Source organism: Balearica regulorum, chromosome 30 (genome assembly GCF_011004875.1).
Source record: "Balearica regulorum gibbericeps isolate bBalReg1 chromosome 30, bBalReg1.pri, whole genome shotgun sequence".
In the NCBI taxonomy this organism is placed as follows: Eukaryota; Metazoa; Chordata; class Aves; order Gruiformes; family Gruidae; genus Balearica; species Balearica regulorum.
This window is the reverse complement of record NC_046213.1, coordinates 571465-598258: the sequence shown is the minus strand read 5'-3', so window position 1 is coordinate 598258 and position 26794 is coordinate 571465. Positions and strand designations below refer to the sequence as shown.

The following is a 26794-nucleotide window of genomic DNA, read 5'->3' as shown; positions in this document are numbered from 1 at the left end:
GCCCCCTCCCCCCCCCCCCCAAAGAGGGGTGTCAGACGGGTGGGGGAGGGGCTGTCTCCAGTCTGGGGGGGCCAAAACCCCGCGGGGGGGGGAGGGGAAATACCTGAAATACCGCCCCAGCGGGGGGGGGCTGGGCTGGCCCAACCGCGGGAAATAAACCCCTAAAAATAGCAACAAACCCCATTCCGCCCCAAAACGGGGGGGGGGGGCTGACACCCCCTTCCCTGAGCCTGTCTGGGGGGGGGTTTAAAATGGGGGGGGGGCACCCCAAAATCGGGGCGGGGGGGGCGGGTGTCAACCCCCTGGTGGTTGGTTGGGGGAGGAAAAGGAATTGGGGGGGGGGGCAAGGAATTGGGGGGGGTGCAGGGAATCGGGGGGGGCCCCCAGGGAATTGGGGGGTGCAGGGAACTGGGGGTGTGTGCAAGGAATTGGGGGGGGGCGCAGGGAATTGGGGGGGGCACAGGGAATTGGGGGTGTGTGCAGGGGATCAGGGGGGTGTTCAGGGGATCGGGGGGGTGCAGGGGATCGGGGGAGGCCCCCAGGGGATTGGGGGTGCCCCCAGGGAAGGGGGGTGCCCCCCAGGGAAGGGGGTGCCCCCCAGGGGATTGGGGGGGCCCTACTCCTTGAGGAAGAAGTGCATCTTGTCGCCGATGACCTTGCGCTCGGGGTTGAGGCGCTTGAGGATCTGGGCCAGGACGTTGACGGTGGCGTCGCTGCTCAGCCCCGTGCGCTTGGTCTGGAACTTCTTCAGCAGGTCCTTGGTCGTCATCGGTTTGCGGCCCAGGTAGCGCCGCACCGCGTCCTCCGTCAGCTGCACCTCCCTGGGGGGGGGGGACACACGGACACACCGGGGGGCGGTGGGGGTGGCACCGGCACGTGGGCGACCGTCCCCGCCGCGCTCGGCACCCCCCCCCTTCCCCCCTGGCCGCGACGCTCACCCGCTGCTGGGGGTGGATTTGCCGGACGGCGGCTGCGGCGTCGCGTCCAGTTTGAGGCGTTTGGCGGCCGGCGGCTCCGGTTGGCGACGGCCTGAGGGGGGTGTGGAAAGGTCTGAGTGTGAGCGTGAGCGTGTGAGCGTGAGCGTGTGAGTGTGCGTGAGCGTGTGAGTGTGCGTGAGCGCGTCACGGCCGCACCTTGCTCCAGCTTGGAGGCGGCGGCGCGGAGGGTGGTGCCGGTGGTGCCGGGCTCCGTCGGCGTCCCCGGTCGGCTGTTTCCCCGCGAGCTGCTGGCCGAGCCCCGGCGCTCCCGCTTGGGGGGGGTCTTCTTCTTCTGGGGGGGGGGGGGGGGGGCGGTCAGGGGGGGCAGGACCCCCCCAAAGCCGCCCCCCGGCGCGGGCAGGGCCCCCCCGGCGCTCACCGCCATGAAGAGGGCGGAGGAGGTCTCGCTGTCGATGTCGCTCTCCTCCGAGGTCTGCGACTCGTCGCTGCTGTCTGGGGGGGGCAGGCGGCACTGGCGCTCTCGTTTCCGGCCGGTTTCACCCCAAAAACGCTGGGGGGGGGGTGTGGACATACTCACCCCTCTTCTTCTTCTTCTCCTGCGGCGTCGGGGCCTTCTTCTCCTCCTCCTCCTCCTCCTTCTCCTCCGCCGCCTTCTCCTCCTCGCTCTCCTCGCTGCTCTCGCTCGCCTCGTCGATGCCTGGGGGGGGGACGGGACACGGGGACACCCTGGTGGCACCGGGGGACACACACACACACAGACCCCCCCACACACCCCCCCAGCACAGCCGGGGGGGTCCCGTCCCCGTCCCCACCTTTGGGGCCGTCGTCCTCCTTCGTCACCTTGGGCTTCCCCACCTCCTCCTCCTGCGAGCTGCTGCGGGGCAGAGCGGGGCGGCGCTCGCGGGGTGCGTGTCGGGGGGGGGGTCACACAGAAACGGGGGTGTCCCCCCCCCAAAAAAAAACCGGCCCCCCCCCCTCACCTGGAGGCGTCGGACATGTAATCCACCTCCTGCCCCTCGAAGTCCCCGTCGTCGCTGTCCTCGAAGGCCTCGTCCTCGGAGCCCTTCTTCTTCTTCTTCTTCTTCCCCGCCGGCGCCTTCTTCTTCGGCTTCGGCGCCTTCTCACCTGGGGGGGGTCGGTCATCGTTTGGGGGGGGCAGGGATTATTTAGGGGGGTCGGGGATTATTGAGGGAGGTCAGTGATGATTTAGGGGGCTCAGTGATGATTTAGGGGGCTCAGTGATGATTTAGGGGGTTCAGTAATGATTTAGGGGGGGTCAATGATTATTTAGGGGGCTCACTGATGATTTAGGGGGGGGCTCAGTGATTACTTAGGGGGCTCAGTGATGATTTAGGGGGGCTCAGTGATGATTTAGGGGGCTCAGTGATGATTTAGGGGGGCTCAGTGATTATTTGGGGGCTCAGTGATGATTTAGGGGGGCTCAATGATGATTTATAGGGCTCAGTGATGATTTAGGGGTGCTCAGTGATGATTTAGGGGTGCTCAGTGATTACTTAGGGGGCTCAGTGATGATTTAGGGGTGCTCAGTGATTACTTAGGGGGCTCAGTGATGATTTAGGGGTGCTCAGTGATGATTTAGGGGTGCTCAGTGATTACTTAGGGGGCTCAGTGATGACTTAGGGGGCTCAGTGATTATTTAGGGGGCTCAGTGATGATTTAGGGGGCTCAGTGATGATTTAGGGGGGCTCAGTGATTATTTAGGGGGCTCAGTGATGATTTAGGGGGCTCAGTGATGATTTAGGGGTGCTCAGTGATGATTTAGGGGGCTCAGTGATGATTTAGGGGTGCTCAGTGATGATTTAGGGGGCTCAGTGATTATTTAGGGGGCTCAGTGATGATTTAGGGGGGCTCAGTGATTACTTAGGGGACTCAGTGATGATTTAGGGGGCTCAGTGATGATTTAGGGGGGCTCAGTGATTATTTAGGGGGCTCAGTGATGATTTAGGGGAGCTCAGTGATGATTTAGGGGTGCTCAGCGCCGGCGCGGCCCCTCCCGGAGCCCCCCCCTCACCTTCGGCCTCGCTGCCCTCGCTCTCCTCGGAGCTGAGCTCCAGGTCGTCCTCCAGGTCGTGGATCTTCAGCTCCCCGCCCTTCTTCTTGGCCGCCTTCTCCTTCTCCTCCTCCTCCTCGTCCTGGTCCCGCAGGCGCCGCTGCTGCATGATGCTGAAGTGGTTCAGCACCTTGTTCCGCCTGGGGGGGGGCGATGGGTGGGGTCACCCCCCCTGCGCTGGGGGATGGGGCTCCGGGGTGTCCCCAGCACCTGCCCCCCCCCCCTCCCCGATTCTGGGGGGTCTCCTGGGGTTCTAGGGGGTCCCTGGGGGCTCGGGGGGGTCCCCTGGGACTTTTAGAGGGGGGATCATGTTCTGGGGGTTCTGGGGGGGGGGTCTCTGGGGGCTTGGAGGGGTTCCCTTGGACTTTGGAGGGGTCCCTGGGGAGTCCTCTGGGGTTCTGGGGGTCCCCTGGGGGCTCCCGTTGGACTTTTGGGGGGGTCCCCATGGGCTCCGGGGGGGTCCTCTGGAGTTCTGGGGGGGTCTCGGGGGGATCCCCTGGGACTTTTGAAGGGTCCCCGTGGGCTCTGGGGGGGTTCTCGGGGGTTCGGAGGGGTCCCCAGGGGCTCAGGAGTGTCCCCTTGGCCTTTGGGGGGGTCCCTGGGGGGGTCCCCTCTGTCCCCGCATCTCCCCACCTTGTGCTCCCCAGCTTGGGGCCGTGTCCCCGACACCTTCCCCTGGGACTCTGAGGGGTCCCCTGGGGCTTCAGGGGGTCCCCTGGGGGTTTGGGGGGGTCCCCTGGGGCTTCGGGGGGGTCCCCTGGGGCTCCGGGACACCCCCGCTGTCCCCACACGTCCCCTCCAGCTCCAGCCCACCCCCCCCAGCTCCACATCGTGCTCCCCGGCTCCGGGATGTCCCCCCTCCCCGCGTCCCCCCCGCGTCCCCCCACCTCTCCCACTCCTCCTCGGCCTCCTCGGCCGTCAGGGTGCGGTGCTTGGCCAGGGGGGTGAAGTTGTACCAGTGCTGGACCGGAAAGGCCTCGAAGGCGCCGTCGGGGCACTGCGTGAAGATGTAGTACGAGGCGTTTTCGGTGACGCCGCCCTTCTTCACCCCCTTGTACCTGCCGGAGGGGGACGCTCAGCACCAGCACGGCCCCGAACCCCGAGCCCCAAGCCCCGAACCCCGAACCCCGCTCACTTGCGGCCGGCCTTCCCGTTGACCCTGAGCAGCCAGGGCTGATCCTCGGCGCGGAACTCCCGCAGCACGATGCCGTACTTCTTGCGCCGCGCCTCCTCCCGCAGCCGCCGGTTGAACTCGCTGCCGGCGCCGGATTCGGGCAGCTCCTCCTCCTGGTAGATCTTCTTGTTGCTCAGGTCCCGCTCCATGCGCGCCTGCGGGGGCTGCGCTCAGAGCCGGCCCGAACCCCCGAACCCCCTTCCCCTGTCCTGAACCCCCCCTCTGTGTCCCCAACCCGTGTGTCTCCCCTTCCCCGTCCCCATGTCCCCCCTGTCCCCAAACCCCCTGTCCCCCCCTTCCCTTGTCCCCATGTCCCCTCGTCCCCAAACCCCGTCCCCCATCCCTGTGCCCCCCCATGTCCCCAACCCCTGTGTCCCCCCTTCCCCTGTCCCTGAACCCCCCCGTCCCCATGTCCCCCCGTCCCCCATCCCTGTGTCCCCCCCATGTCCCCTCCCTCCCCACATCCCCCCTGTCCCCCCATCTCCTCAAACCCCGTGTCCCCGTGTCCCCAAACCCCCATCCCCATGCCCCCCCATCCCCATGTCCCCCCAAACCCTGTGCCCCCCCACCCCCTTGTCCCCAAGCCCCCCATCCCCGTGTCCCCCCAAACCCCGTGCCCCCCCATCCCCGTGTCCCCCCAAACCCCGTGCCCCCCGTCCCGGCGTCACCTGGTGCCAGGTGGCGAAGTTGACCTTGTCGGCGGCGTTGAAGGCCATGATGTTGTACTTCTTGGTGGTCGTCCTGCGGGACGGAGACCCTCAGCGGCTCCACCGGCCCCCCCGAGCCCCCCCCGGCCCCCCCTCAGCCCCCCCAGACTCACTTGGGCACCCGCACCACGTACTCGGTGACCATCTGGCTGCTGGTGCCCTGTGGGGAGAGGAGGGGGGTGCTGGGGGGTGCTGGGGGTGCCCCACGGAGGGGGGGTGCCCCACGGAGGGGTCCCCGTGGGTCCCCCCACTCACCAGTGTGGCCATCCCTGCGGTGGGGGGGTGGATGAGGCTCAGGGGGGTCCTGGAGAGGGGGGTGTGTGTGTGTGAATGGCCTGTCCTGCCCTACAGCCCCCCCAGTCCCCACAGCCCCCCCAGGCCCTACAGCCCCCCCAGTCCCCACAGCCCCCCAGTCCCCATAGCCCCCCCAGGCCCTACAGCCCCCCCCCAGTCCCCACAGCCCCCCCAGCCCCCCCAGCCCCTATACCCCCCCCAGCCCCTATAGGGTCCCTTGCCTCCCCCAGAGCCCCCCCCCCCGGCAGCAGACACCCCTTTAGGGCCCCCAGGATCCTCCAGCCCCCCCCGGCCCCAGAGCTCCCTACAGGGCCTGTACGTCCCCCCACAGCCCCCCCCAAGGGACCCCGACTCCTAAAGCCCCCCCAGCCCCCCCCAGGCCCCAGGTGCCTCTTTAAGGCCCCCAGGAGCCCCCCAGGGCCAAGAAAACCCCCCCGGCCCCTACAGAACCCCTCCAGACTCCTATAGGGACCCCCCAGCCCCCTATAGAACCCCCCCAGCCCCCTATAGACCCCCCCGACCCCTATAGAACCCCCCCAGGCCCCCGGGTGCCCTCCCGGCCCCTATGGACCCCCCCCGGCCCCTACAGACCCCCCCCAGGCCCCTCTAGGACCCCCCAGGCCCCCCCAGCCCAGCGCTGGACGCTATAAGGGCCCTATAAGGACCCCCGGGTGCCCCCCCGGCCCCTATGGACCCCCCCAGGCCCCTACAGACCCCCCCCCAGGCCCCCCCAGCCCAGCCCCGGACGCTATAAGGGCCCTATAAGGACCCCCGGGTGCCCCCCCGGCCCCCTATAGAGACCCCCAGCCCCCTATAGAACCCCCCCAGGCCCCTATGGACCCCCCCAGGCCCCTCTAGGCCCCCCCAGCCCAGCCCCGGACGCTATAAGGGCCCTATAAGGACCCCCGGGTGCCCCCCCGGCCCCCATGGACCCCCCCCAGGCCCCCCCGCAGCCCCCCCGGGTCCCACCGCGCATGCGCTGCCGCCGCCGGCTCAGGGCCCCTGTGCCCGCACTGCGCAGGACCGGAAGTTCCCTCGCGCCGCCGGAAGCAACGTCACTGGCCGCCCGGCGGAAGCGTCGCCATAGCAACGGCAGCGGCCTGGTCCCCAAAAAACCCCTTTTTTACCCCAAAACGGGCGGGGGCGGGGGGGCGACCGTTGCTGGAGGGGGTGTGTGTGAACCCCAAAATGTCCCTTAATCACCCCAAAGCCCGAGGGAACCCCCAGCCCTCCCAGGCAGGCCCAACTGCCCCCATTAACCCCAACGCGAGGCCCAAAATCCCCCGATTTGACCCCAAAATCGGCGGGGTGGGGGGGGGCAGGCAGAGCCGGAGCCGGGGGGAGTTTTGTTCTCGTTTATTTGTGAAGTTAAAAACAAGCGGTAAAAAGTAAAAACTGAGCGTACAATAGTCCTTGGTGGGTCGGTTCTTCCGTCTCCTCCGGAGCGGGGGAGCGGCCGGGGGGGGCCCCGGGGGGGGCGGGGGGGGCCCGGGGGGGTCCCCGGCTCCGGCGGCTCCCGGGAATGTTCGACTCTACCTACGAGCGGGGGCCGGGGGGCTCCGGCAACGATCCCGAGGAGTTTTGGGGCGATTCGGGGGGGTTTTCTCTGAGCGGCGGATGAAAGGGGGGGTGGGGGGGGGGCTGGGGGAAGGGGGGGGTCGGGTTTGGGGGGGCCGCTCGCCCCGGCCGGCCGCTCGCCAAAAACAAAAGGGGGTGTCACAGACGGGGGGTTCACATTCGGTTCACTGAGCCTGGGGGGGAGAGGGCAGCGCTGAAACACCCCCCCACCGGCTATTTGGGGGGGACGGGACCCCCCCGGGGGGGCTGCAAACACCCCCCCACCCCCAGAGAGGGGGGAGCCTCCACCCCGGGGGGGTTTGGGGGGTCCCAGGGGGTGGGTGGGGGTCCCAAGGGGGGGTTTGGGGGGTCCTGGGGGGCCCAAGGGGTTGGGGAGCCCCGGGGGGGTGTGGGGGGGTCCCAAGGGGGTTTTGGGGGGTCCCAAGGAGGGGTTTGGTGGGTCCCAAGGGGGGGGACTAGAGAGCCCTGGGGGGGTGTGGGGGGGTCCCAGGGGGGTGCCCAGGGGTGGGGGGGGTCCCAAGGGGGGGTTTGGGGGGGACTGGAGAGCCCTGGGGGGGTATGGGGGGGGGTCCCAAGGGGTTGGGGAGCCCCGGGGGGGGTGTGGGGGGGGGGGTCCCAGGGGTGTGGGGGGGTCCCAAGGGGGGGTCTGGGGGGTCCTGGGGGTCAGGGAGCCCCAGGGGGGTGTGGAGGGGTCCCAAGGGGGGGGACTGGAGAGCCCTGGGGGGTATGGGGGGGGTCCCAAGGGGGTTTTGGGGGGTCCCAAGGGGGGGTTTGGGAACCCCGGGGGGGGGTATGGGGGGGTCCCGGGGGGGGTATGGGGGTCCCAAGGAGTTGGGGAGCTCCAGGGGGGACTGAAGAGCCCTGGGGGGGTATGGGGGGGGTCCCAATGGGGTTGGAGAGCCCCAGGGGGCGGTTGGGGGGGTGCCCGGGGTTTGGGGGGGCCGTACCTGCTGTCCCTGCTGCGTGGGGGGGGGCGCGGGCCCGGCGGCCCCCGGGGTCTGGCCGTAGTAGGCCGCTTGCTGCCGGTAGTACTCGGCCCAGGCCGCGCTGTAGTCGGGCTGGGGGCCGGGGGGGGCTCCGGGGCCGCCCCCCGTGGCCACCTGGGCCGCTGTGGGGGGGCAGGGGGGGCGGTGAGGGGGGGCAGGGGCTGGGGGTGCCCCCCCAAACCATGGAATTGGGGGGGGGTGTGTCTCACCTTGTTTCTTGTAGTACTCCTCCCAGGCTTTGGTGTAATCCTGCTGGGGGGGGGCCCCCGGCTGCTGGGGCTGCTGGCCTGGGGGGGCACGGGGGGGGTCACACACCCCACAGCACCCCCAAACCCCCCGGGATGGGGGGGGGAGAGCCTGGGGGGGGGGTGAGGAACCCCGGGGGGGGGCAGTTGGGGGTCCCAGGGCAGGTTGGGGGGGCCCAGGGTCTGTGTGGGCAGTTTGGGGGGGTCAGTGTCCCCAGAGGGAGTTTGGGGGGGTCCCTGGGGGGGGGGGGGGGTCAAGGTCACCAGAGGCAGTTCAGGGGTTTTGGGGGGGCTGGAAGATCCTGGGGGGGGGTTGAGGGGCCCCAGGGGGAGTCAGTGTCCCCAGAGGCAGTTTGGGGGGGCCCGGGGGGGGGGTCAGTGTCCCCAGAGGGAGTTTGGGGGGTCCCTGGGGGGGTCAGTGTCCCCAGAGGGAGTTTGGGGGGGTCCCTGGGGGGCCAAGGCCCCTGTGGACAGTCTGGGGGTGTCAGCATCCCCAGGGGCAGCATGGGGGGGTCCTGGGGGGGGGGGTCAAGGTCACCAGAGGCAGTTCAGGGGTTTTGGGGGGGCTGGAAGATCCTGGGGGGGGGTTGAGGGGTCCCTGGGGGAGTCAGCGTCCCCAGAGGCAGTTTGGGGGGTCCCTGGGGGTCAGTGTCCCCAGAGGCAGTTTGGGGGGGTCCCTGGGGGTCAGTGTCCCCAGAGGGACTTTGGGGGGCAGTTTGGGGGGGGCACAGGGGGGTGCTCAGCATCCCCAGGACCATTCCAGGGGGTTCCCCGAGCGTTCAGGACCTCCCCCCCCCCCCATTTTTGGGGTACACTCACCTATTTTCTTATAGTACTCCTCCCAGGCCTTGGTGTAGTCGGACTGGCCGGTGGGGGGGGGCTGGGGGGGCTCCCCCTGGACGGGGGGGGCGGTGGGGGCGGGGGGCTGCCCCGGCACGGGCCCCGGCGGCTGCTGGTAGTAGTGCGAGTAGTAGGCGGCCCAGGCGGCGTTGGGGTCGGCCGCCGCCGCCGCTTTGCCTGGGGGGGGGCCCCAAAAAACCAACACGGGGTGAGGTGTGTGGGGGTGTGCGTGGGGGAGCCCCCCCCCCCCAAATAAATAAATAAACGGGGGGACAGGACGGGGGGGGGGTCGGGTACTCACTGGGGTCGTGGGGGGCCGGCGGCTGCCACTGGGGGTAGGTGTTGCCCCAGCCCTGGGGGGGGTACTGGTGGGGGGGGGGGCCGCCGGGGCTGCGGGAGAGGGGGGTGAGGGGGCTGCCAGGGGCAGAGAGCCCCCCCCAAACCTCCCCCCTGCACCCCGGTTACTCACTGCGGGGGGGCTCCGGGCGGACCCTGGTTGAAGGGCCCCGGGTTGAAGGGGCCCATGGGGCCGGCGGGTCCTGGTGGCCCCCCCGGCCCCGGCCCCGGCCCCACGGGGCAGAGCGGACCCTGCGGAGGGAGAAACGGGGAGGGGGGTGTGTCAGGGGGTCACCCCCAAACCCCCCCAGCTCCGTGCGCGTGTGTTTCCCCCCGCCCCCACCTCGATCTTCTCCTCGATGAGCTGCTTGGCGTGGTCGATCTGCTGGGGGGAGCCGCGGATGATGAAGAGTTTGAAGTTGGGGTCCCCGTTGGGGGGCAGCTGGCGGGAGATCTCCACGAACGCCCCCGTCTGCTGGTTGATGGCTTTGACGTTCTCCCCGCCTGCGGGAGGGGGGGCACAGGGGGCAGCGGGGGGCTACGGGGGTGTCGGGGGGGCGTTTGGTTTTTTTTTTTTTTGGGGGGAAGGGAGGGGGGGGTATGTTTGTGGTGGTTTTTTTTTTTTTTTTTTTGGTTTAATTTTTGATGAATTTGGGGTTTGTCCGGAGCTCGGGGGGTCGCGCTCACCTCTGCCGATGACCAGCCCGCACTTGTGGGTGGGGATGGAGAAGGTCATCTCGCCCCCGGGGGGGCCCCAACTTCCCTGGCCCCTCCCGCGCCCCCGCCCCCCCGGGGGCATCCCCGGCCCCGGGGGTCCCGGGGGGCCGCTCTGCGGGGGGAAGGGAGGCGTCAGGCTGGAGGGGGAAGGGCGGTTAACCCCGTTTCGGGGCGCCCCGGGCCGCCCCCCCCCCTACCCGCAGGCTCTGAAGGAGATCGTTGATGATGCGAGCGGCGTGTTCGCAACGTTCGGGGGGGCCCATGATGTGGGCGATCTTCTCGGGGCCCGTCCCGTCGTCTGGGGAAAAAAAAAAAAAAAAAAAAAAGGGGGTGCGGGGTGAAGGGGGGGCAGGGGACCCCCTAAAATCCACATGCACCCCCCCCCCCGCGGGTTTTGGGGGCGCCCCCCTCACCTTGTTTGAACTGTATCCGCACCCCCGCGTCGTTCTGGATTTTTTTAATCATCTCCCCGCTGCGGCCGATGACGACGCCGACCGAGTGCCGGGGAACCGGCACCTGAGGGAAACCGGAGCTCAGGGCGGGGGGCACCGAGGAAGGGCCGGGCCCCCCCCCCCCCCCCCCAAAACCGGCGGCGGGTTCCCCCCCTCCCCGGGGACTCACGTCGATGCCGCCGCCGATGCGGGAACCGTATTCGTTGCGGTCGCCGAAGCCGCCCTGGTCGCGCTCGCGCAGGATGTCCATCACCATCTCGCAGGCTTGCTGCGGGGCGGGCAGGGAGAGGTTTTGGGGCGCGGGGGGGGTTTTTTGGGGTGTGTGTGGAGTTTTTTGGGGCACGGGGGGGGGTTTTTTGGGGGGTCTCACCTGGACTTTGTAGGGATCCCCGATTATCCGCAGGGGTTTGTCGACGTTGGTGTTTTGGGAACCGTCTTGGATCAGGATCATCTTCACCCCGGCTCGCTCCTGCGGCGGGAGGGTGAGCTGGGGGGGGCTCCCCCCTCCCCAAAAAGCCGCCCCGTGGGGGGGGGGATGTTTTTTGGGGGGGGGGGGGGGGGGGCCGGGGGTACCTGGAGCTGTTTGATGGTCTCGCCGCCCTTGCCGATGACGAGGCCGGCCTTCCCGGCGGGGATCATGATCTCCTGCACTGTCCCGTTCTGGCCGTTGGCGTTATCGTGGAACTGCCCGGGGGGCCCCCCCCGCCCCCGCGACACGATGTCGTCCAGCATCAGCTTCGCCTTCCTGGGGGGGGGACACACACACACACACGCACACACCCCGCGGGTTGGGGGGTCTGGGGGGTCTGGGGGGGGCAGAGGGGCCGCGACACCCCCGCGGCGGGGCCCTACTCACTGCACGGCCTCGGGGGATCCCGTCAGGGAGACGCTGCGCTCCGGCAACCCGCCGCTGTCTGCGGGGAGGGGGCGCGGGGCGGTTTGGGGGGGGGGCATGGAGGGAGTTTGGGGGCCCCCCCCGTGCCCCACAGCGGGGGAAGGGGGGGCCGCAGACCCCCCCCACACACACAAAGGGGGGAAATGGGGGGCTGGGGAACTCCCCGACTAGGGAAAGGGGAGATTGGGGGGGATACCCCCTCCCCCAGGAAGGGGTCAGGGACCCTCCCACCGGGAAAGGGGGGGGCCCCCAGTGGCGGGGGGGATATTGGGGCCCCCCCCGGGGAACTGGGGGATCCCAGGGCCCCCCCTTACCTGGGGAGATCTGTACTTTGCAGCCCGAGTCCTGCTGGATCTTGTTGATCTGCTCCCCCCCGCGGCCGATGACTGTGGGGGGAGGCGCCGCAATGGGGGGGCTGCGCTGGCCCCCCCAGATCCCCTGAGCCCCCCCAGAGCCCCCCCCACTCACTGAGTCCCACCATGCCGTCAGGGACACGGTACTCCTCCGTCACCGTCGACCTGCGGAGAGATGCAGGGGGGTGTCAGGCACCCCGTGGCCCCCCAAACCCCCCCAGGACCCCCCCAACCCCCAGGACCCCCCCAAACCCCCCCCAGGACCCCCCACTCACCTGGGCGGGGGGTGGATGGGTCCCAGCTGGGTCGGGAGCGCTGCTGAGGGAACCAAACCCCCGTGAGGGTACGTGGCCGCCGGCCTCCCCCGGCCAGGGGGACCCCAGGAGGGTCCCTGACCCCCCCCCCCTGCAGCCCCCCCAAACCTCACGGGGGGCCGTGGCCCCCCCAAAACCCGCCGGCCGTACTCACAGTCCCCCTGCGCCGCCAACTTCTTGCTCTCTGGCTGGTCTGGGGGGGGGAAGCACCGTCAGGTGAGCCCCGACAGGCCCCCCCAGAACGGAGCTGTGTGCTTTCGGGGTTCCCCCCAAGGTTTGGGGGATCCCCCTCCCCTGATCTGGGGGTTCTCCTTCCCTTACCGCCATCCTCCAGCTGCCGCTTCTGCCCCCCGAAGCTGAAGTCGGGGGTGTTGTTGTTCACCGTCGTCGCCGCGTCCCCCCCGATTTTCGCCGCTATCTGCAAAGGGAAGGGTCGGCGCCCGGCGGTCACCCCGAAAAACAGACCCCTCGGGGGGAGAGGGAGCCCCCAAACCCCCCCCAGCGTCACAGGGGACCCCCAAAACCTGCCCACAGGTCCTGCATCGCGGTGGGAGCCCCCAAGCCCCCCGCCATCGCCACGGGGGGCCCCCAAAACCTCCCCACGGGGACACGCTGTGGTGGGGGGGGCCCCCAAAACCTCCCTGCGAGCCCCGCGCCGCTGCGGGGGACCCCCAAAAATCTCTGCACGGGCCCTCCGCCAGAGTGGGAGCCCCCCGAAACCACCCCCGAGCCCCCCCCTCACGGCAGGGGTCCCTCAAAACCTCCCCCTGAGCCCCTCACCGCGGCAGCGGCCCCTCAAGCCCCCCCCGAGCCCCCCAACACGCCCCCACGCTACGGCGGGACCCCCTAAAACCAGCCCAGGACGCAAGAGGGGACCCCGCAAGCGCTCGGTCAGCCCCCCCCCCCCCAAAACCGGGGGTACCACCAAGGGGGAGCGACCCCCGGGCACACTCCCGCCTCCCCCAGCTCCCCCGGGGGTCCCGCCGGGAACGGGGAGGGGGGGTGGCGGAGCCGAGCACCCCGAAAGCCCCCGGTCCCGCCCTTCCCCCCCCCCCCCCCCGGCTGTCCCGGCCGAGCCCCCTCGGCACCGGGGTGGGGGGGGGGGGAAACGCGGGTCCCCGCCGCCCGCCCCGCGGTTACTCCCCGCTAATTACCGCTAATTACGGCGCTCGCGGGGCGGCTCTTGCACCGCCCGCCCCGGACCCCCGCGGGGGGGGGGGGGGGGGCGGCCCCGGGACCCCCGCACCGCTCCCGGGACCCCCGGTACTCGCCTCCCCCCGCCCCCCCCCTGCCCCGGGCACGGTGAGAGCGCGGGAAGGGGGGGGGGGATGGGGGGGGATGGGGGACACCCCGCGCGCCCCCGGGGGGGCGGGGCCTTACCGGGAGGGTGGGGGAGGGGCCCGGCACGGCGGGGGAGGGGCCGCGGCGCCGCGGCGGGGGCAGGGGGACCCCGGCGCCTCCCGGTGCCTCCCCCCCCGCCTGGCCCCTCACCTGCCGGGCCCGCTGCACGGCGTCGGCGAAGGCGTCCTTGCGGATGCCGCCGGGCGGGCCCCCCCCCGCACCGCCCGGGCCCGGCCCGCCGCCCGCTGCTCCCCCCGCTCCCGCACCACCCGGAGGCGGAGGCCCCCCGGCGGAGGCGGAAGCGGGGGCCCCCCCGGGCGGCCCTGGGGCGGGCGGCGGCCCGGCGGGGCTGTACTCCGACATGGCGGCGGCGGCGGCGGCGGCGGCGAGGGCGCGACGCGGGAACAGGCCGCGCTCTCCACACACACCGCGCGGGGCACGCTGGGAACGGGGCGGGGCCACGGCGGGAAGGAGGCCCGCCCGCCCAACCACCGCGCCGCCGCCAATCGGAGCGCCGTTAGGCGGTGACTGGCAGAGGGCGTCCGCCAATGGGAGGCGAGGAGGGAGCCGGCGCGCGGCGGCGGGAGGGCGGGCCGGCGGCGGGAGGTGAGTGGCGGCGGGAAGGACCAATCGGAATGGGAGCGGCGGTGGGGGAGCGAACGGTCATTGGAGGGCGCGGGGGGGGACGCAACGACACCGCGGGGATGGACGGGGCGGCCGGCCAGTGGCGGCGGCCGCCGGGACGCTAGCCGGGGAGGAAGCGGATGGCGGGGGGCGGGGCTGCTCTTGACCGACGGGCGCCAGGACCAATGCGCGCCGCGAACTCCTGTCCCGCCCCCGCCCGCCAGCTATTGGAGGAGGCTGCGCCTCACTGACGGCCACCCGGAGCCAATCGGAGGGCAGGGAGCCGCACGACAGTCGGCCATTGGCGGGCGCGGGATGGGGCGGGGGCTCCTTTAGAATGACAGGCGCGAGAGTCAATCGGCGGCAGCGAGCGCGCGATCGGATTGGTCAGCGCCGATGGGCGGGGCCAGGCCTCAGCAGCGAAAGCCGGCCGGGCCAATCACTGGGCGGATCCCCGGCGATCGATGGACCACGGGCCAATCGCCCGCCAGCGCCGCGCCGGGCCCAGGGAGGAGGGCGGGGCGGGGCGTGATTGACAGCTCCCTGGGCCGACGAGGACGAGGGGCTGCGCACCGGACGTCCAATGAGCTTCGCGAGGCGATTTAGGAGGGAAACAGCAGCCAATCAGCGACGACGCCGTCGCGGCCGAGACGTGACTGGGATCGTTCGCGGCCAATCGCGTGTGAGGGGGGGGGCGGGGCCAGGCGAGGCGTGGGCCGGGCGTGGCTGCGCGCGGGGAGGGGGTGGAGTTGGCCGGGGGGGCGGGGCCGAAGCGATCGTGGGCGGGGCCGGGCTGGAGGGGGCGGGGCCGGGCCGGAGGGGGCGGGGCTCAATGGGGCGTGGCCAGCGCGGGGCGGGGCGCGGAGCGGAGCGGAGCGGGAGGTACCGGGGGGGGGGGGGGGGAACGGGGGGAGAATGGGGGGGGAATGGGGGGCTGGGGGGAACGGGGAGAATGGGGGGGACTGAGGGGAATGGGGGGACCGGGGGCTGCTCGGCCCCCGGTGTTTGTCACCGTCTGGGGGGGGGGAAGAGCCCGGGGGGGGGATGGGGGTGGGGGGGGACAGAGAGGGGGGGGCTGGAGATTGGGGGGCTGGGGGGGGATGGGGGAGGATGGGGATGGGGGGGGCTGGGGGGGCCGTGGGGCCCGTGGGGGGATGGGGGTGTGGGGGGCCGTGGGGCCCGTGGGGGTGTGGGGGTCGTGGGGCGATGGGGGCCCGTGGGGGTGTGGGGGTCGTGGGGCGATGGGGGCCCGTGGGCCCGTCCTGCCCCACCCTGCGCCGAGGGGCCCGGGGGGGGCGGCGGAGCCGGAGGAGCCGAAAGAGCCGGAGCCGCCTAATTGGTTCCATCTGCGGGCGGGGAGGCGCCGGACGGGGAACCCGGGTGTCCGGCCACCCCCTGCCTCGGCCCCAGCGCCCGGCCAGGGACCCCCCAGGACCCCCCGGGACCCCCCGGGACCCCCCGGGACCCCCAGAGCCCCAGTGGGGTGTCTCCCCCCCGCCCCCCGCTGACCCCGCGTCCCCCCAGGCCGGTGCCATGGCGCAGGTCCTGCGCGCAGACGCCTTCCCAGGTGAGGGGCCGGGGGGGGGGTACGGGGGGGTACGGGGGTCCCCACGTGCCGGGGGGGGGCCGCGGGTGCCCCGGTCGCGGCGGCGGGCGGCAGGGCAGTGCGGTGTTACCGCAGGTCGGCGATCGGGGGCCCCCCCCGGGACGGGGGACGCGCCGTATTCGTTGGAGACGGCCTACGGCTACCGGCTGGACCTCGGCTTCCTGGGCTACGTGGAGGCCATCGAGAAGGGGCTGACGCTGCGGCGCGTGCCGGTGGGTCGCCGGCCACACCGCGCCTCCTGGGCCGCCTCCGCCGAAGCCCTCGGCCCCCCGGCGACGCCGGACCCCCGGGTGGAACGGACGCTGCGAGGGGCCCGGCGGCGCCTGGAGGAGGAAGAGGGGGTCCCGGCGACGACGACGACGGGGGTCCCGGTGACGGTGGGGTCGCCGGGAGCCGCGCCGCTGCGGTTGGTGCGGGAGCAGATGGCGGCGGCGCTGGGGCGGCTGCGGGAGCTGGAGGAGCAGGTCCGGGCGATGCCGGCGTTGCGCCGGCGCTTGGAGCGGCTGCAGGAGGAGAAGCGGCAGCTCCTCGATCGGCTTCGCCGCGACGGCGGGTGCCGGTGTCGGTGCGGGTGCGGGTGCGGCTCCGTCGACGGCAACGGGGACCCCGGCGGCTTCGGCGACGACATCCGCGGCGTCGACGACGCTGCCGGTAACGGCGTCGGCTCCGGCATCGCCGCGTCCGGCTCCGGCGCCGCCGTCCCCGTGTCCGGCCCCGGCATCGCCCCGGTCCGCGCGGCGGGGGGCCGGCGGTCGGTGGGGGTGGGCACGGAGGGGCCGGCGGTGCCGGGGGGTGCCGGGGCGCTGCCGGGGCGGGTGGCGGTGCTGGAGCGGCGGCTGCGGCGGGCGCTGGGGGAGCTGCGGGACGCCCGGGCCCGGCTGGGCCAACGCCGTGAGTGGGGGGACACGGGGGGGGGGACACGGGGGGCACACGGGGGGGCCGACCCCACTCACCCCCCCCCCCCCCGTGTCCCGCAGAGCCGCAGCCGGGGGCCGAGGAGCCGCAGGAGGACGAGGAGGAGGAGGAGGAGGAGGAAGGGGCCGAAGGCCGCGGGCGGCACCGCGGGGGGGGCAGCGGCAGGTGGGGGATGGGGGGCTGGGGGGGCTGGGGGTTAATGGGGGGGGGATGGGCCCCTGAGCCCCCCCCCTCCCCCCCAGCTCCTCTGACGACAGCGAGTACCACGAGGCCGTAGAGGGCCCCTCCCCCCCCGTGGGACCCCAGCCCGGGTAAGGGCCCCTCCCCCCCCCCGTGTGTCCACACGGACCCCTCCCCCCCCCCCCCCCCCAACGCGTGTGTGACACCCCCACCCCCCCAGCCCCCCCCCAGGCCCCCTGCGCTGACGCCACGGCCCCCCGTGACATCGTGTGACGCCGCGTGATGTCATACGCCACCGCTCTACAGCCGGACCCCGGTCAGCCCCCACCCTGCCCCTCCCCCCACCGTGTCCCCCCCCCCCCGAGACCCCCAACATGGGGGTGGGGGTGGGGCGGAAGGAAGAGCCGGGATGCCGGCGAGAAATAAATACGGTGTATTGGGGCGCCCCGACGGCGCCCGGCGTGAGCGGCCCCTCGTGCGAGGGACCCCCCTGGCGTGCGAAGGGACCCCCGCCCCCGCAGCAGGAGGCCGCGGGTTTCTGGTGCTTTTTTCACAGTTTTCGGTAAAAAAACCAAAAAAACCCAAAAGAACAAAACAAAAAAACCCCAAACCCCACAAAAACCCCAGAAACAACTGGGGGGGGGGTGTGTGCACGGCACACGCACAGCCAGACACGTGCAACCGCGTGCACAAGCGCGTACGGCCACGCACGCCCACGTGCAACCGCACGGCGGGACGGGACGGGGGGGGGGGTCAGGCACGACTGCGCACGCCTGTGCACACCCGGGGTTGGCCTCGCACGCCCGCGCACACGCGCGTACACCCGCCCCGACGGGTGCAGCCCCCCCACCCCCACCCTGGGGTCGCCCCCCACGCGCCTCCCGGGGTGGGGGAGGGGTGTCTGTCCGCAGCCCCCGGGGTCCCGCCGGGGTGGGGGTGGGGCGCAGGGTCCGGCGCCTCCTCAGGGTTTTGGGGGGGGGGGGAGGGGCCCCCCCATCTTCTCAGGCCACGTCGCTCTCCAGGCTGACGGCCTGGCGCTGGGGGGGGGAGGGGGGGGTCAGTGGGGCTGGGAGCCCCCCGCCTGCCCCACAGGTACCAGCCGCTTGGGGGGCACAGAGCCCTGCCGTGGGGCAGCTGAGCACACACCCCCCCCAGCCCCCCATCGGGCAGCTGAAGCCCCCCCTGCCCCCCAACCCCTCCCCCCAGCTCACCATGGGGGTCCCAACCCCCCCCCCAGCCCCCCCCCAGCTCACCATGGGGGTCCCAGCCCCCCCCCAGCCCCCCCAGCTCACCCTGGGGGTCCCAGCCCCCCCCAGCTCACCATGGGGTAGCTGAAGCCCCCAGCCCCCCAGCTCACTATGGGGGTCCAGCCCCCCCCCAGCCCCCAGCTCACCCTGGGGGTCCCAGCCCCCCCCCCAGCCCCCCCAGCTCACCCTGGGGGGGGTCCCAGCCCCCCCCCCAGCCCCCCCCAGCCCCCCCAGCTCACCCTGGGGGTCCCAGCCCCCCCCCCCAGCTCACCATGGGGTAGCTGAAGCCCCCCCCCCAGCCCCCCCCCAGCCCCCCCAGCTCACCCTGGGGGTCCCAGCCCCCCCCCCAGCCCCCCCAGCTCACCATGGGGGTCCCAGCCCCCCCCAGCTCACCCTGGGGGTCCCAGCCCCCCCCAGCCCCCCCCAGCTCACCATGGGGTAGCTGAAGCCCCCCTGCCCCCAGCCCGGGGGCTCCTCGTCCCGGGTGGTTTTCTGGTAAACGGGGTTGTCGAAGTTGATGCTGTTGGTGCTGCGCCGGCGCCAGCCGCGCCAGAGCCCGCGGGAGACGAAGGCCGCGAGGATGAGGAACACTGGGGGGGGGTGGGGGGTGTCAGGGGGGACCCTGGCGATGGGACACACCCCCCCCCCCTGCCAGGACCCCCCAGTTTGTGACCCAGCACCCCCCCTCCCCCCCCAGCAGTGCCCCCCGCTCGAGGACCCCCCCCCCCCCCCCCAATTCGGCCCCCCCCCCCGCCTGGAGCCCCCCACTCACCCAGGGGCAGGACGACCGCGAGCGCCGTCGGCCCCGTCCTGCTCCCCACCTGCCCCACGGCGTCACCGCTGCCGCCTGGGAAAGGGGAGAGGCGGCCGTCAGCCCCGAGCCGTGGGGCTGGGATGGGCCGTGGGGCTGGGATGGGCTGTGGGGCAGGGCCGTGGGGCTGGGATGAGCCGTGGGGCTGAAATGAGGGGCTGGGATGGGCTGTGGGGCTGAGATGAGGGGCTGGGATGAGCTGTGGGGCAGGGCCGTGGGGCTGGGATGGGCTGTGGGGCTGAGATGAGCTGTGGGGCTGAGATGAGGGGCTGGGATGAGCTGTGGGGCTGAGATGAGCTGTGGGGCTGAGATGAGGGGCTGGGATGAGCTGTGGGGCAGGGCCATGGGGCTGGGATGGGCTGTGCGGCTGAGATGAGGGGCTGACAAGGGCTGTGGGGCTGGGATGGGCTGACAAGGGCTGAGATGTGGGGCTGAGATGGGCTGTGGGGCTGGGCCGGGCTGTGGGGCTGAGATGAGGGGCTGAGAAGGGCTTTGGGGCTGAGCTGTGGGGCTGAGATGAGCCATGGACAGGGCCATGGGGCAGGCTATGGGGCTGGGATGAGCTGTGGGGCAGGCCGTGGGGCAGGCCGTGGGGCTGGTACCTGCTGTGGCGTTGCTGGAGGTGCCGGCGGTGCTGGCGGAGCTGCTGGCGGCGGCGGGGCCCGGGGACGCCCCGTGGCCGTGGGGGTCCCCGCTGGGCGTCGGGGGCTGCGGGGGGGCTGGGGGGGGGCTGGGGGCGGCGTCCGTCGGGGCCGAGGGGTCTGGGGGAGGGGGGTGGGGAGAGTGAGTGGGGGGCAGGGGGAGGCTGGGGGGGTGGGGGGTGTGGGGGGGTGCAGGCAGTGCAGGGGGTGTGGGGGGTGCGGGGGGGGTGCAGGGGGGATGCAGGGGGTGTGGGGGGTGTGGGGGGGTGCAGGCAGTGCAGGGGGTGTGGGGGGTGCGGGGGGGTGCAGGGTGGGGTGCAGGGGGGTGTGGGGGGTGCAGGAGGGGTGCGGGGGGTGCAGGGGGGGTGTGGGGGGTGCAGGGTGGGGTGCGGGGTGCGGGGGGTGCGGGGGGTGTGGGGGGTGCAGGGGGGGTGTGGGGGGTGCAGGGTGGAGTGCGGGGTGCAGGGGGGTGCAGGGTGGGGTGCGGGGTGCAGGGGGGTGCAGGGGGTGCAGTGGGTGCAGGGTGGGGTGCAGGGGGTGCGGGGGGTGCAGGGTGGGGTGCAGGGTGGGGTGCGGGGTGCGGGGGGTGCGGGGGGTGCAGGGGGGGATGCGGGGGGTGCAGGGGGGGTGCAGGGGGTGTGGGGGGTGCAGGGTGGGGTGCAGGGTGCAGGGGGTGCAGGGGGGGATGCGGGGGGTGCAGGGGGGGTGCAGGGTGGGGTGCAGGGTGGGGTGCGGGGTGCGGGGGGTGCGGGGGGTGCAGTGGGTGCAGGGTGGGGTGCGGGGTGCGGGGGGTGCGGGGGGTGCAGGGTGGGGTGCAGGGTGGGGTGCGGGGGGTGCGGGGTACCTGTCAGGCAGGCGCGGCCGTCGGGCGCCAGGCGCTGGCCGTCGGGGCAGGCGCAGGTGTAGCGGGGGGAGCGGGGGCCCAGCTGGGGCGCGGGGAGGCAGAGGAACCCGCAGCCCCCGTCGGCCTCCGAGCAGCGATCGGCACCTGGGGAGACGACAGGCGGGAACGGGAATGGGATGGGGATTGGGATGGGATGGGAAGGGGATTGGGATGGGATGGGATGGGATGGGGATGGGATGGGGATGGGGATGGGGATGGGAAGGGGATGGGATGGGATGGGGATGGGATGGGGATGGGGATGGGAAGGGGATGGGGATGGGGATGGGGATGGGGATGGGGATGGGATGGGGATGGGGATGGGGATGGGGATGGGGATGGGAAGGGGATGGGATGGGGATGGGGATGGGAAGGGGATGGGGATGGGGATGGGGATGGGGATGGGGATGGGATGGGGATTGGGATGGGATGGGATGGGGATGGGATGGGGATGGGGATGGGATGGGGATGGGGATGGGGATGGGATGGGATGGGGATGGGATGGGATGGGGATGGGGATGGGAAGGGGATGGGGATGGGGATGGGATGGGATGGGAACGGGAACAGGATGGGAAGGGGATGGGATGGGGATGGGATGGGATGGGGATGGGATGGGATGGGGATGGGGATGGGATGGGATGGGAACGGGAACAGGATGGGAAGGGGATGGGATGGGATGGGGATGGGATGGGGATGAGGATGGGGACGGGAACGGGATGGGATGGGAACAGGAATGGGAATGAGATGGGAACGGGATGGGAACGGGAACAGGATGGGAAGGGGATGGGATGGGATGGGGATGGGATGGGGATGGGGACGGGGGGCTGGGGGAGGGGCCGTGGTCGGGGGGTACCTGGGGGCTGGCGGAGGGGGTGCAGGACGACGACGTCCTCGGGGGAGAGCAGCTCCGGGGCCACCCTGCGCACGTGGGCGCCCGTCCGGAGGTCGGCGCTGAAGATGGCCTCGCTCAGGACGTCGCTCCAGAAGACGGTGTCCTGCGGGGACGGGGGGGTGGGGAGGCTGCGGGGGAACGGGGGGGGGCTGGGGGGGGGGCTGGGGGGGGGAGGGGCTCACCTCGAAGACGGTGACGGCGAAGGGGTGGGCGAGCACCTGGGGGTCGGCCAGGATGGTGCGGCGGCGGCCCCCGTCCACGTCCACGCTGGAGAGCGTGTGGAGCCGCGAGTCCACCCAGTACAGGCGCTGGGAGGGCAGGTCTGGGGGGCGGGGGGGGGTCAGGCGGTACCAGAGGGGGTGGGGGGGGATACGGGGAGGGGGGACATGGGGGGGACATGGGGGGCAGGGATGGGGATATGTGGGGACATGGGGACGTGAAGATAGGGCTGGGGACACACAGGGGATGGGGACCGGGATGGGATGGGGACCAGGGCAGGATGGGGCCGGGCCGGGATGGGGATGGGGATGGGATGGGGATGGGGATGGGATGGGGATGGGGATGGGATGGGGCCCAGGACGGGATGGGGATGGGGATGGGATGGGGCCCAGGACGGGATGGGGATGGGGACCGGGGCAGGATGGGGCCGGGACGGGATGGGGATGGGGATGGGATGGGGATGGGGATGGGATGGGGATGGGGATGGGATGGGGCCCAGGACGGGATGGGGATGGGGACCGGGGCAGGATGGGGCCGGGACGGGATGGGGATGGGGCCGGGATGGGGATGGGGATGGGATGGGGACCGGGACGGGATGGGGACTGGGGCAGGATGGGGCCCAGGACAGGATGGGGACCGGGGCAGGATGGGGACGGGATGGGATGGGGACCGGGGCAGGATGGGGATGGGGACGGGATGGGGATGGGGACCGGGGCAGGATGGGGACGGGATGGGATGGGGACCGGGGCAGGATGGGGATGGGGACGGGATGGGGATGGGGACCGGGGCAGGATGGGGCCCGCCGCGGCAGCTCACCCAGCGTTATCCCGTTGGGCCACTCGACGCCCTCGGTCACCAGCGGGAACTGGTCGACGCCGTTGAGGCCGCCCTTGGCGATCTTGGCGCTGGCTCCCCAGTCTGTCCAGTACATGTAACTGGGAGGGGAAGGGGGGGGGTGAGCTGGACCCGTTTCCCACCCCCCCGACCGTATTCCCCGTCCCCCCGTCCCCCCGTACCCGTGCAGCGGATCCACCGCGATGCCGCGGGGCTTGGCCCCGGCTTCCCGCACCAACGTCTTGCGGCGTCGGCCGCCGGCGTCGGCCACCGAGACGGTACCGAGCCGCGAGTCGGTCCAGTACAGGTTCTGGTGGACCCAGTCCAGCGCGACGCCGTCGGGCGACCCCAGCCCCGTCCCGATGATGGTGACGTGCCGGCTGTCGTTCGTCGCGCCGCTCAGCGGCGACCTGAGGGGACGGGACGGGTCACGGCGGGGACCCCGGGGTGGGGTGGGGGGTCCCAGGGGTTGGGGGGGGTCCCGGGGGGCGGGGGGGTCCCCTCACCGGTAGATCTTTCTCTGGGTGAGGTCGGCCCAGTAGACGGTGCCGGCGGCCACGTCGGCGTCCAGCGCGGCGGCGTGCGCGAGGGGGCCCAGCAGACGCCGGTACTCGCCGCCGTCCAGCGCCAAGCGCCGGATCTCGTGCCGGTTGGTGAAGAGGAGGGCGGCGGGGGGGCCTGGGCGGGGGGGGGGGGCAGGCGCTGCACCCCACTGCTGGACCCCCCCCCGCACCCACTGCCGGACCCCCCAAACCCCCCCCGCACCCACTGCCGGACCCCCCAAACCCCCCCTGCACCCGCCGCCAGATCCCCCCCCCAGCACCCCAAACCCCCCCCCAGCACCCCCAAAGCTGCGCCCAGCCCCCAACCCGCACCCCAAACCTGCAGCAGTCACCGGGGGGGGGTGTGCAGGAATTGGGGTGCAGAAGGGGGAGCTGGGGGGTGCAGAGGGGCAGGGATGGGGGTGCTGGGGGGGGGGTTGGGGGGTGCAAAGCTGGGTGTGAGGGGGGAGAAATGGGGGTGCAAAGGGGGAGGGGGGGGGCAATGTGCGGGAATGGGGGGTGCAAACAAGGCTAAGGGGGGGGTCACCCACCCAGGGCGCGGCAGGCGTGGGTGCTGGGCTCCAGCCGGTACCCCCCCCCGCAGTCGCACTTGTAGCTGCCGGGCAGGTTGAGGCAGAGCTGGCTGCAGGTGCGGGGGTCGCGGCACTCGTCGATGTCTGGGGGGACGGGGGCGGTCAGGGGGGGTCGGGGGGGTCGGGGGGTCCTATGGAGGGAGGTCAGGGGGGGTCCCTGGGGGGTCGGGGGGGTCAGGGGGGGTCCCTGGGGGGTCAGGGGGTCCCTGGGGGGGGTCAGGGGGGTCCCTGGGGGGTCAGGGGGGTCAGGGGGGATTGGGGGGGTCAGGGGGTCCCGGGGAGGGGGTCAGAGGGGTTGGGGGAGGGTCCCAGAGGGGGTTGGGGTGTCCCTGGGGTGGTCAGGAGGGGTCTCTGGGGGTCAGGGTGTCTGGGGGGGGGTCCCTCAGGGTCGGGGTGTCCCATGGGAGGGTCGGGGGGGGTCCCAGGGGGTCGGGAGGGGTCCCTGGGGGCAGCACCCACCCTCGCAGGTCCTGCCGTCGGGGCCCAGGCTGAGCCCCTCGGGGCAGAGGCACTGGTAGCCCAGCCGAAGGTCCTGGCAGACGTGGGAGCAGCCGCCGCCGCCGTCCAGGCACTCGTTCACCCCTGGGGGGGATGTGTGAGAGTTTGGGGGGGCCCCAAACCCCTGCGGAAGCTTGTTGGGGGTGGGGGAGGGGGGGTCCCCCGGTCGTACCGCACTCCTTGAAGGGTTCGTCGGACCAGTCCCGGCAGTCGCGGTGCCGGTCGCAGACGCGCTCCAACGGCACGCACTCGCCCGAGCGGCACTTGAACTCGTGGGGGCCGGTGCAGAGCGTCACTGGGGGGGGGAGCAGGAGGTCAGACCCCCCCCCACCATGGACCCGGGCACCCCCAAACCCCCCCCCCCCCATCATACCCCCCCCATCCCCACGGGTACCGTTGTGGCATCCCTCCTCGTCGCTGCCGTCGGCGCAGTCGGTCTCACCGTCGCACTGCCGGACGCCCAGCACGCAGCGCCCGTCGCCGCACTGGAACTGGTCGGGGCGGCACGTGGTGGCGGCGGCTGCGGGGAGGGGGGGGGGACACGGGGGGGGGTGGTCAGACAGTGCCGGAGCATCGACCCCCACCGCCGCCGCCGCCGCCGTCACTCACCGCACCCCTCCTCGTCGGAGCGGTCCCGGCAATCGGGGGTGCCGTCACAACGCCAACGCCGGTGGACGCACTCGCCGGAGCCGCAGGCGAACTGGAGGGGGGCGCAGGGCGGGGGGGGCCGGGGGGTGCCGCAGCTGCGGGGCCACTCGTCGGAGCCGTCGGGGCAGTTGGGGTCCCCGTCGCAGGCCCAGAGCCGGGGGATGCAGGACGAGTCGTTGCAGCGGAAGGCGTGGGGGCCGCAGGGCGCGGGGGGGGGGCAGTCGGCCTCGTCCGTCCCGTCCTCGCAGTCCTGCTCCCCGTCGCAGACGAAGGCGTGCGAGACGCAACCGCCGCTGCCGCAGCGCAGCTCGTCCCCGGCGCAGGCTCGGGGGGCTGACGGAGGGACCCCGGCACCGTCAGCGGCGGGGTGGCACCGCCGGGAGCCCAAACGCCACCCCCCCGTCCCCCCCCCCCCCCAGGTTCTCCCGTCCCGGCACTCACGGCAATCCAGCTCGTCGGAGCCGTTATCGCAGTCGCGGTGCCCGTCGCAGCGCCAGGACGCTGGCACGCACCGACGCCGGTGGCCGCCACAGCTGAACTCGCTCGGGGAGCAGGAGACGGAGCCTGGGGGGGGGACGACGGACGATGGCACCGCGGCACACGGCACGCGGTACACGGCAGAGCGCGGCACGCAGCCTGGCACGTGGCGCAGCGTCTCACGGCACGTGGCGCGGGGCGAGGACCCAGCGCGCGGCGGCGTGGCGGCCGTCGCCACCCCCGGCACTCACGGCAGGTCTCCGGCGTCTCGTCGGAGCCGTCGCGGCACTCGGCGCTGCCGTCGCACACCCAGGCGCTGGCGATGCAGGAACCGTCCCGGCACCGGAACTCGCTCTGGCCGCACAGCTCCGTGTCTGCAGCGGCGGGGGGGGGGGGGTCAGTGGGGCCCCTGCCCCACACCTGAGACCCCCGCCCCACACCGGGGCCCCCCTGACCCACACTGGAGCCCCACACCGGAGACCCCTGACCCACACCGGAGACACCCCCCACCCGCCCCACACCCGGGCCCCCCCCGCCCCACACTGGAGCCCCACATCGGAGCCCCCCACCCCACACTAGAGACACCCCCCCCCGCCCCACATCGGGGCCCCCCCCCGCCCCCCACCGCAGCCCCCTGCCCCACACTGGGGTCCCCCCCAGCCCCCCCCAGCCCCTGCCGAAGCCCCGGAGCAGCCGCCCTCGGCAAACGCCCCCCCACCCCCCCCCAAAGTCTGGGGGACGATCGCAACGGGCCCCCCCGGAGGAGCCCCCTCCCCCCCCAGCTCCCGGGGCGGGTTCGGGCCCGTCGGACTTTGCCCGGGGGGTCCCGGGGGGGGATGGGGGGGGATGGGGGGGGATGGGGGGGGGATGGGGGGGGATGGGGGAGGGGTCGGTCCCGTCCCGGGGGGGGAGGGTCCGGTGGGGGCGGGGCCATGCCGCGCCCTCCTGGCGCGCCGCGCTCCCATTGGTTCCCGGGGCGTGTCCCCGCCGGGTGGCCAGTCCGTTCAACCGCCAATAGAAAACGCGTCCGTCGCGAGGCGGGGTCGGAGCGAGAACGGTGATTGGTCGATACCGGTGATGAGGTGGGCGTGGCGGGGCACGCCCCTCCCCTCCGCACGCGGCCATGGCGGCGGCGGGACCCGGCGCGGGGGGGGAGGGGGAGGGGGAGGGGGGAGGGGGGAGGGGGGGACCCGGATCCGGAGCTGCCGCCGACCCCCCCCATCATCCCCCGGAGCTGCCGCCGGGAAGCGGAGACCGGGAGGGGCCGGGGGGGGTGGGGGGTGTCCCGGTTCGGGGGGTCCCGGTGGGGGGGAGGGGGGTCCCGGTTCGGGGGGGGCTCAGTCCGCGTTGGGGGGAGGGGGGGGCAGCGGGCCCCATGGCGGGGGGAGCCCCGGTGGCCCCGTTCCCCCGCGCCCCCCCCCCCTGGCTCTCCGTTGCGGGGGGGGTTGGGGTGTCGCAGCCCCCCCCGGTGCCCCCTCACCTGCTCCCGGTGCCGGTTCCCCCCCGGTGCCGGTTCCCCCCCCCGGTGCCCCCTCACCTGCTCCCGGTGCCGGTTCCCCCCCACCCCCGGTGCCGGTTCCCCCCCGGTGCCGGTTCCCCCCCCCCGGTGCCGGTTCCCCCCCAGTGCCGGTTCCCCCCCCCGGTGCCCCCTCACCTGCTCCCGGTGCCGCCATCGCCCCCCGCAGCAGCAGCAGCAGCAGCAGCATCGCGCCGGTCCCGGTCCCGGTCCGTGTGTTCCCCCCCCCCCCCCCCGCCCCCCCCCGGCGGTTCCGTCCCGGGCGGGATTTTTTGGGGAGAATCGGGGTGTCGGTGGCGTCACGGGCGGCGTCACGGGCGGCCCCGCTGTCACTGGGCAGCGCGGGGGCGGGGTTTGGCGTGGGGTGATTCTGCAACGCGGCCCCACGGCGGGGGGAGGGGGCGGGGCGGCCCCACGGACCCACCCCCGG

The 26794-nt window shown here is 73.1% G+C and overlaps 5 protein-coding genes across 14 annotated transcripts in view; 2 read left to right on the top strand and 3 right to left on the bottom strand.

Annotated features, from left to right (window-relative positions):
* Nucleotides 1–585: 585 nt before the first annotated feature.
* GTF2F1 (general transcription factor IIF subunit 1) lies at nt 586–6232 on the bottom strand. 2 transcript variants are annotated; one of them, XM_075738080.1, is made up of 14 exons: nt 6154–6232; nt 5146–5194; nt 5004–5050; nt 4852–4924; nt 4145–4338; nt 3897–4067; nt 2971–3149; nt 1919–2063; nt 1751–1809; nt 1516–1635; nt 1357–1430; nt 1134–1269; nt 939–1029; nt 586–821 (listed from the first exon to the last, which is right to left on the bottom strand). In XM_075738080.1, exons 2-14 carry the CDS (start codon nt 5155–5157, stop codon nt 617–619), a joined length of 1506 nt encoding a protein of 501 aa, XP_075594195.1. In that variant the 5' UTR covers nt 5158–5194; nt 6154–6232; the 3' UTR covers nt 586–616. The 2 variants fall into 2 exon arrangements, with proteins under 2 accessions (XP_075594195.1, XP_075594194.1); XM_075738079.1 differs by having other exon boundaries at nt 1751–1812; nt 6154–6231.
* A 292-nt stretch (nt 6233–6524) lies between these two features.
* On the bottom strand, nt 6525–13691 carry KHSRP (KH-type splicing regulatory protein). Of its 7 annotated transcripts, none has more exons than XM_075738109.1 (20): nt 13281–13690; nt 12222–12318; nt 12055–12093; nt 11862–11904; nt 11702–11751; nt 11548–11619; nt 11195–11252; nt 10912–11083; nt 10709–10825; nt 10508–10606; nt 10300–10402; nt 10084–10184; nt 9857–9998; nt 9513–9673; nt 9303–9421; nt 9135–9223; nt 8813–9010; nt 7958–8035; nt 7710–7870; nt 6525–6935 (listed from the first exon to the last, which is right to left on the bottom strand). In XM_075738109.1, the coding sequence occupies exons 1-20, from the start codon at nt 13602–13604 to the stop codon at nt 6927–6929; spliced, it is 2232 nt and encodes a 743-aa protein (XP_075594224.1). In that variant the 5' UTR covers nt 13605–13690; the 3' UTR covers nt 6525–6926. The 7 variants fall into 7 exon arrangements, with proteins under 7 accessions (XP_075594224.1, XP_075594225.1, XP_075594221.1 ...); XM_075738110.1 differs by having other exon boundaries at nt 10709–10807; nt 11862–11901; nt 13392–13689; XM_075738106.1 differs by having other exon boundaries at nt 10300–10606; nt 10709–10807.
* Nucleotides 13692–14672: 981 nt separating this feature from the next.
* Nucleotides 14673–26794, top strand: part of YIPF2 (Yip1 domain family member 2) — a 42444-nt gene continuing 30322 nt past the window's right edge. Inside the window, exon 1 of one of the 2 annotated variants that reach the window (XM_075738090.1) lies at nt 14673–14679. The gene's annotated coding sequence lies outside the window, so the exon portion shown is untranslated. Of the gene's footprint in view, nt 14680–21544; nt 21549–26794 lie in introns of those variants that run through there. The other variant, XM_075738091.1, reaches the window with a different exon arrangement.
* On the top strand, nt 15399–17176 carry KANK2 (KN motif and ankyrin repeat domains 2). Its single transcript, XM_075737988.1, has 4 exons — nt 15399–16362; nt 16449–16551; nt 16629–16697; nt 16798–17176. The coding sequence occupies exons 1-4, from the start codon at nt 15399–15401 to the stop codon at nt 16847–16849; spliced, it is 1188 nt and encodes a 395-aa protein (XP_075594103.1). The 3' UTR covers nt 16850–17176.
* LDLR (low density lipoprotein receptor) lies at nt 17407–26703 on the bottom strand. Of its 2 annotated transcripts, none has more exons than XM_075738076.1 (18): nt 26503–26703; nt 25100–25222; nt 24813–24935; nt 24333–24704; nt 24118–24243; nt 23896–24018; nt 23685–23807; nt 23184–23309; nt 22597–22768; nt 22273–22500; nt 22073–22191; nt 21220–21359; nt 20999–21140; nt 20117–20253; nt 19227–19398; nt 18586–18660; nt 18246–18403; nt 17407–17603 (listed from the first exon to the last, which is right to left on the bottom strand). In XM_075738076.1, exons 1-18 carry the CDS (start codon nt 26552–26554, stop codon nt 17568–17570), a joined length of 2547 nt encoding a protein of 848 aa, XP_075594191.1. In that variant the 5' UTR covers nt 26555–26703; the 3' UTR covers nt 17407–17567. The 2 variants fall into 2 exon arrangements, with proteins under 2 accessions (XP_075594191.1, XP_075594190.1); XM_075738075.1 differs by having other exon boundaries at nt 19227–19385; nt 20110–20253; nt 26503–26625.

Excerpts from the sequence above, each read along its gene's own strand:
- GTF2F1 (XM_075738079.1), bottom strand. Across the intron at positions 4,068-4,144 it reads AACGGGAAGGCCGGCCGCAA|GTACAAGGGGGTGAAGAAGG; the intron begins GTGAGCGGGGTT and ends CCCCTCCGGCAG. Across the intron at positions 1,813-1,918 it reads TACATGTCCGACGCCTCCAG|CAGCTCGCAGGAGGAGGAGG; the intron begins GTGAGGGGGGGG and ends TCTGCCCCGCAG.
- KHSRP (XM_075738106.1), bottom strand. The coding sequence starts at position 13,604 with ATGTCGGAGTACAGCCCCGCCGGGCCGCCGCCCGCCCCAGGGCCGCCC. Across the intron at positions 10,185-10,299 it reads GCGGATACAGTTCAAACAAG|ACGACGGGACGGGCCCCGAG; the intron begins GTGAGGGGGGCG and ends TTTTTTCCCCAG. Across the intron at positions 9,674-9,856 it reads CGGGCTGGTCATCGGCAGAG|GCGGGGAGAACGTCAAAGCC; the intron begins GTGAGCGCGACC and ends CCCCTCCCGCAG.
- KANK2 (XM_075737988.1), top strand. The coding sequence starts at position 15,399 with ATGGCGCAGGTCCTGCGCGCAGACGCCTTCCCAGGTGAGGGGCCGGGG. Across the intron at positions 16,363-16,448 it reads GGCCCGGCTGGGCCAACGCC|AGCCGCAGCCGGGGGCCGAG; the intron begins GTGAGTGGGGGG and ends CGTGTCCCGCAG. Across the intron at positions 16,552-16,628 it reads CGCGGGGGGGGCAGCGGCAG|CTCCTCTGACGACAGCGAGT; the intron begins GTGGGGGATGGG and ends CCTCCCCCCCAG.
- LDLR (XM_075738076.1), bottom strand. The coding sequence starts at position 26,554 with ATGCTGCTGCTGCTGCTGCTGCTGCGGGGGGCGATGGCGGCACCGGGA. Across the intron at positions 25,223-26,502 it reads GATGGCGGCACCGGGAGCAG|ACACGGAGCTGTGCGGCCAG; the intron begins GTGAGGGGGCAC and ends CCGCCGCTGCAG. Across the intron at positions 23,808-23,895 it reads CGAACCCTTCAAGGAGTGCG|GGGTGAACGAGTGCCTGGAC; the intron begins GTACGACCGGGG and ends CATCCCCCCCAG.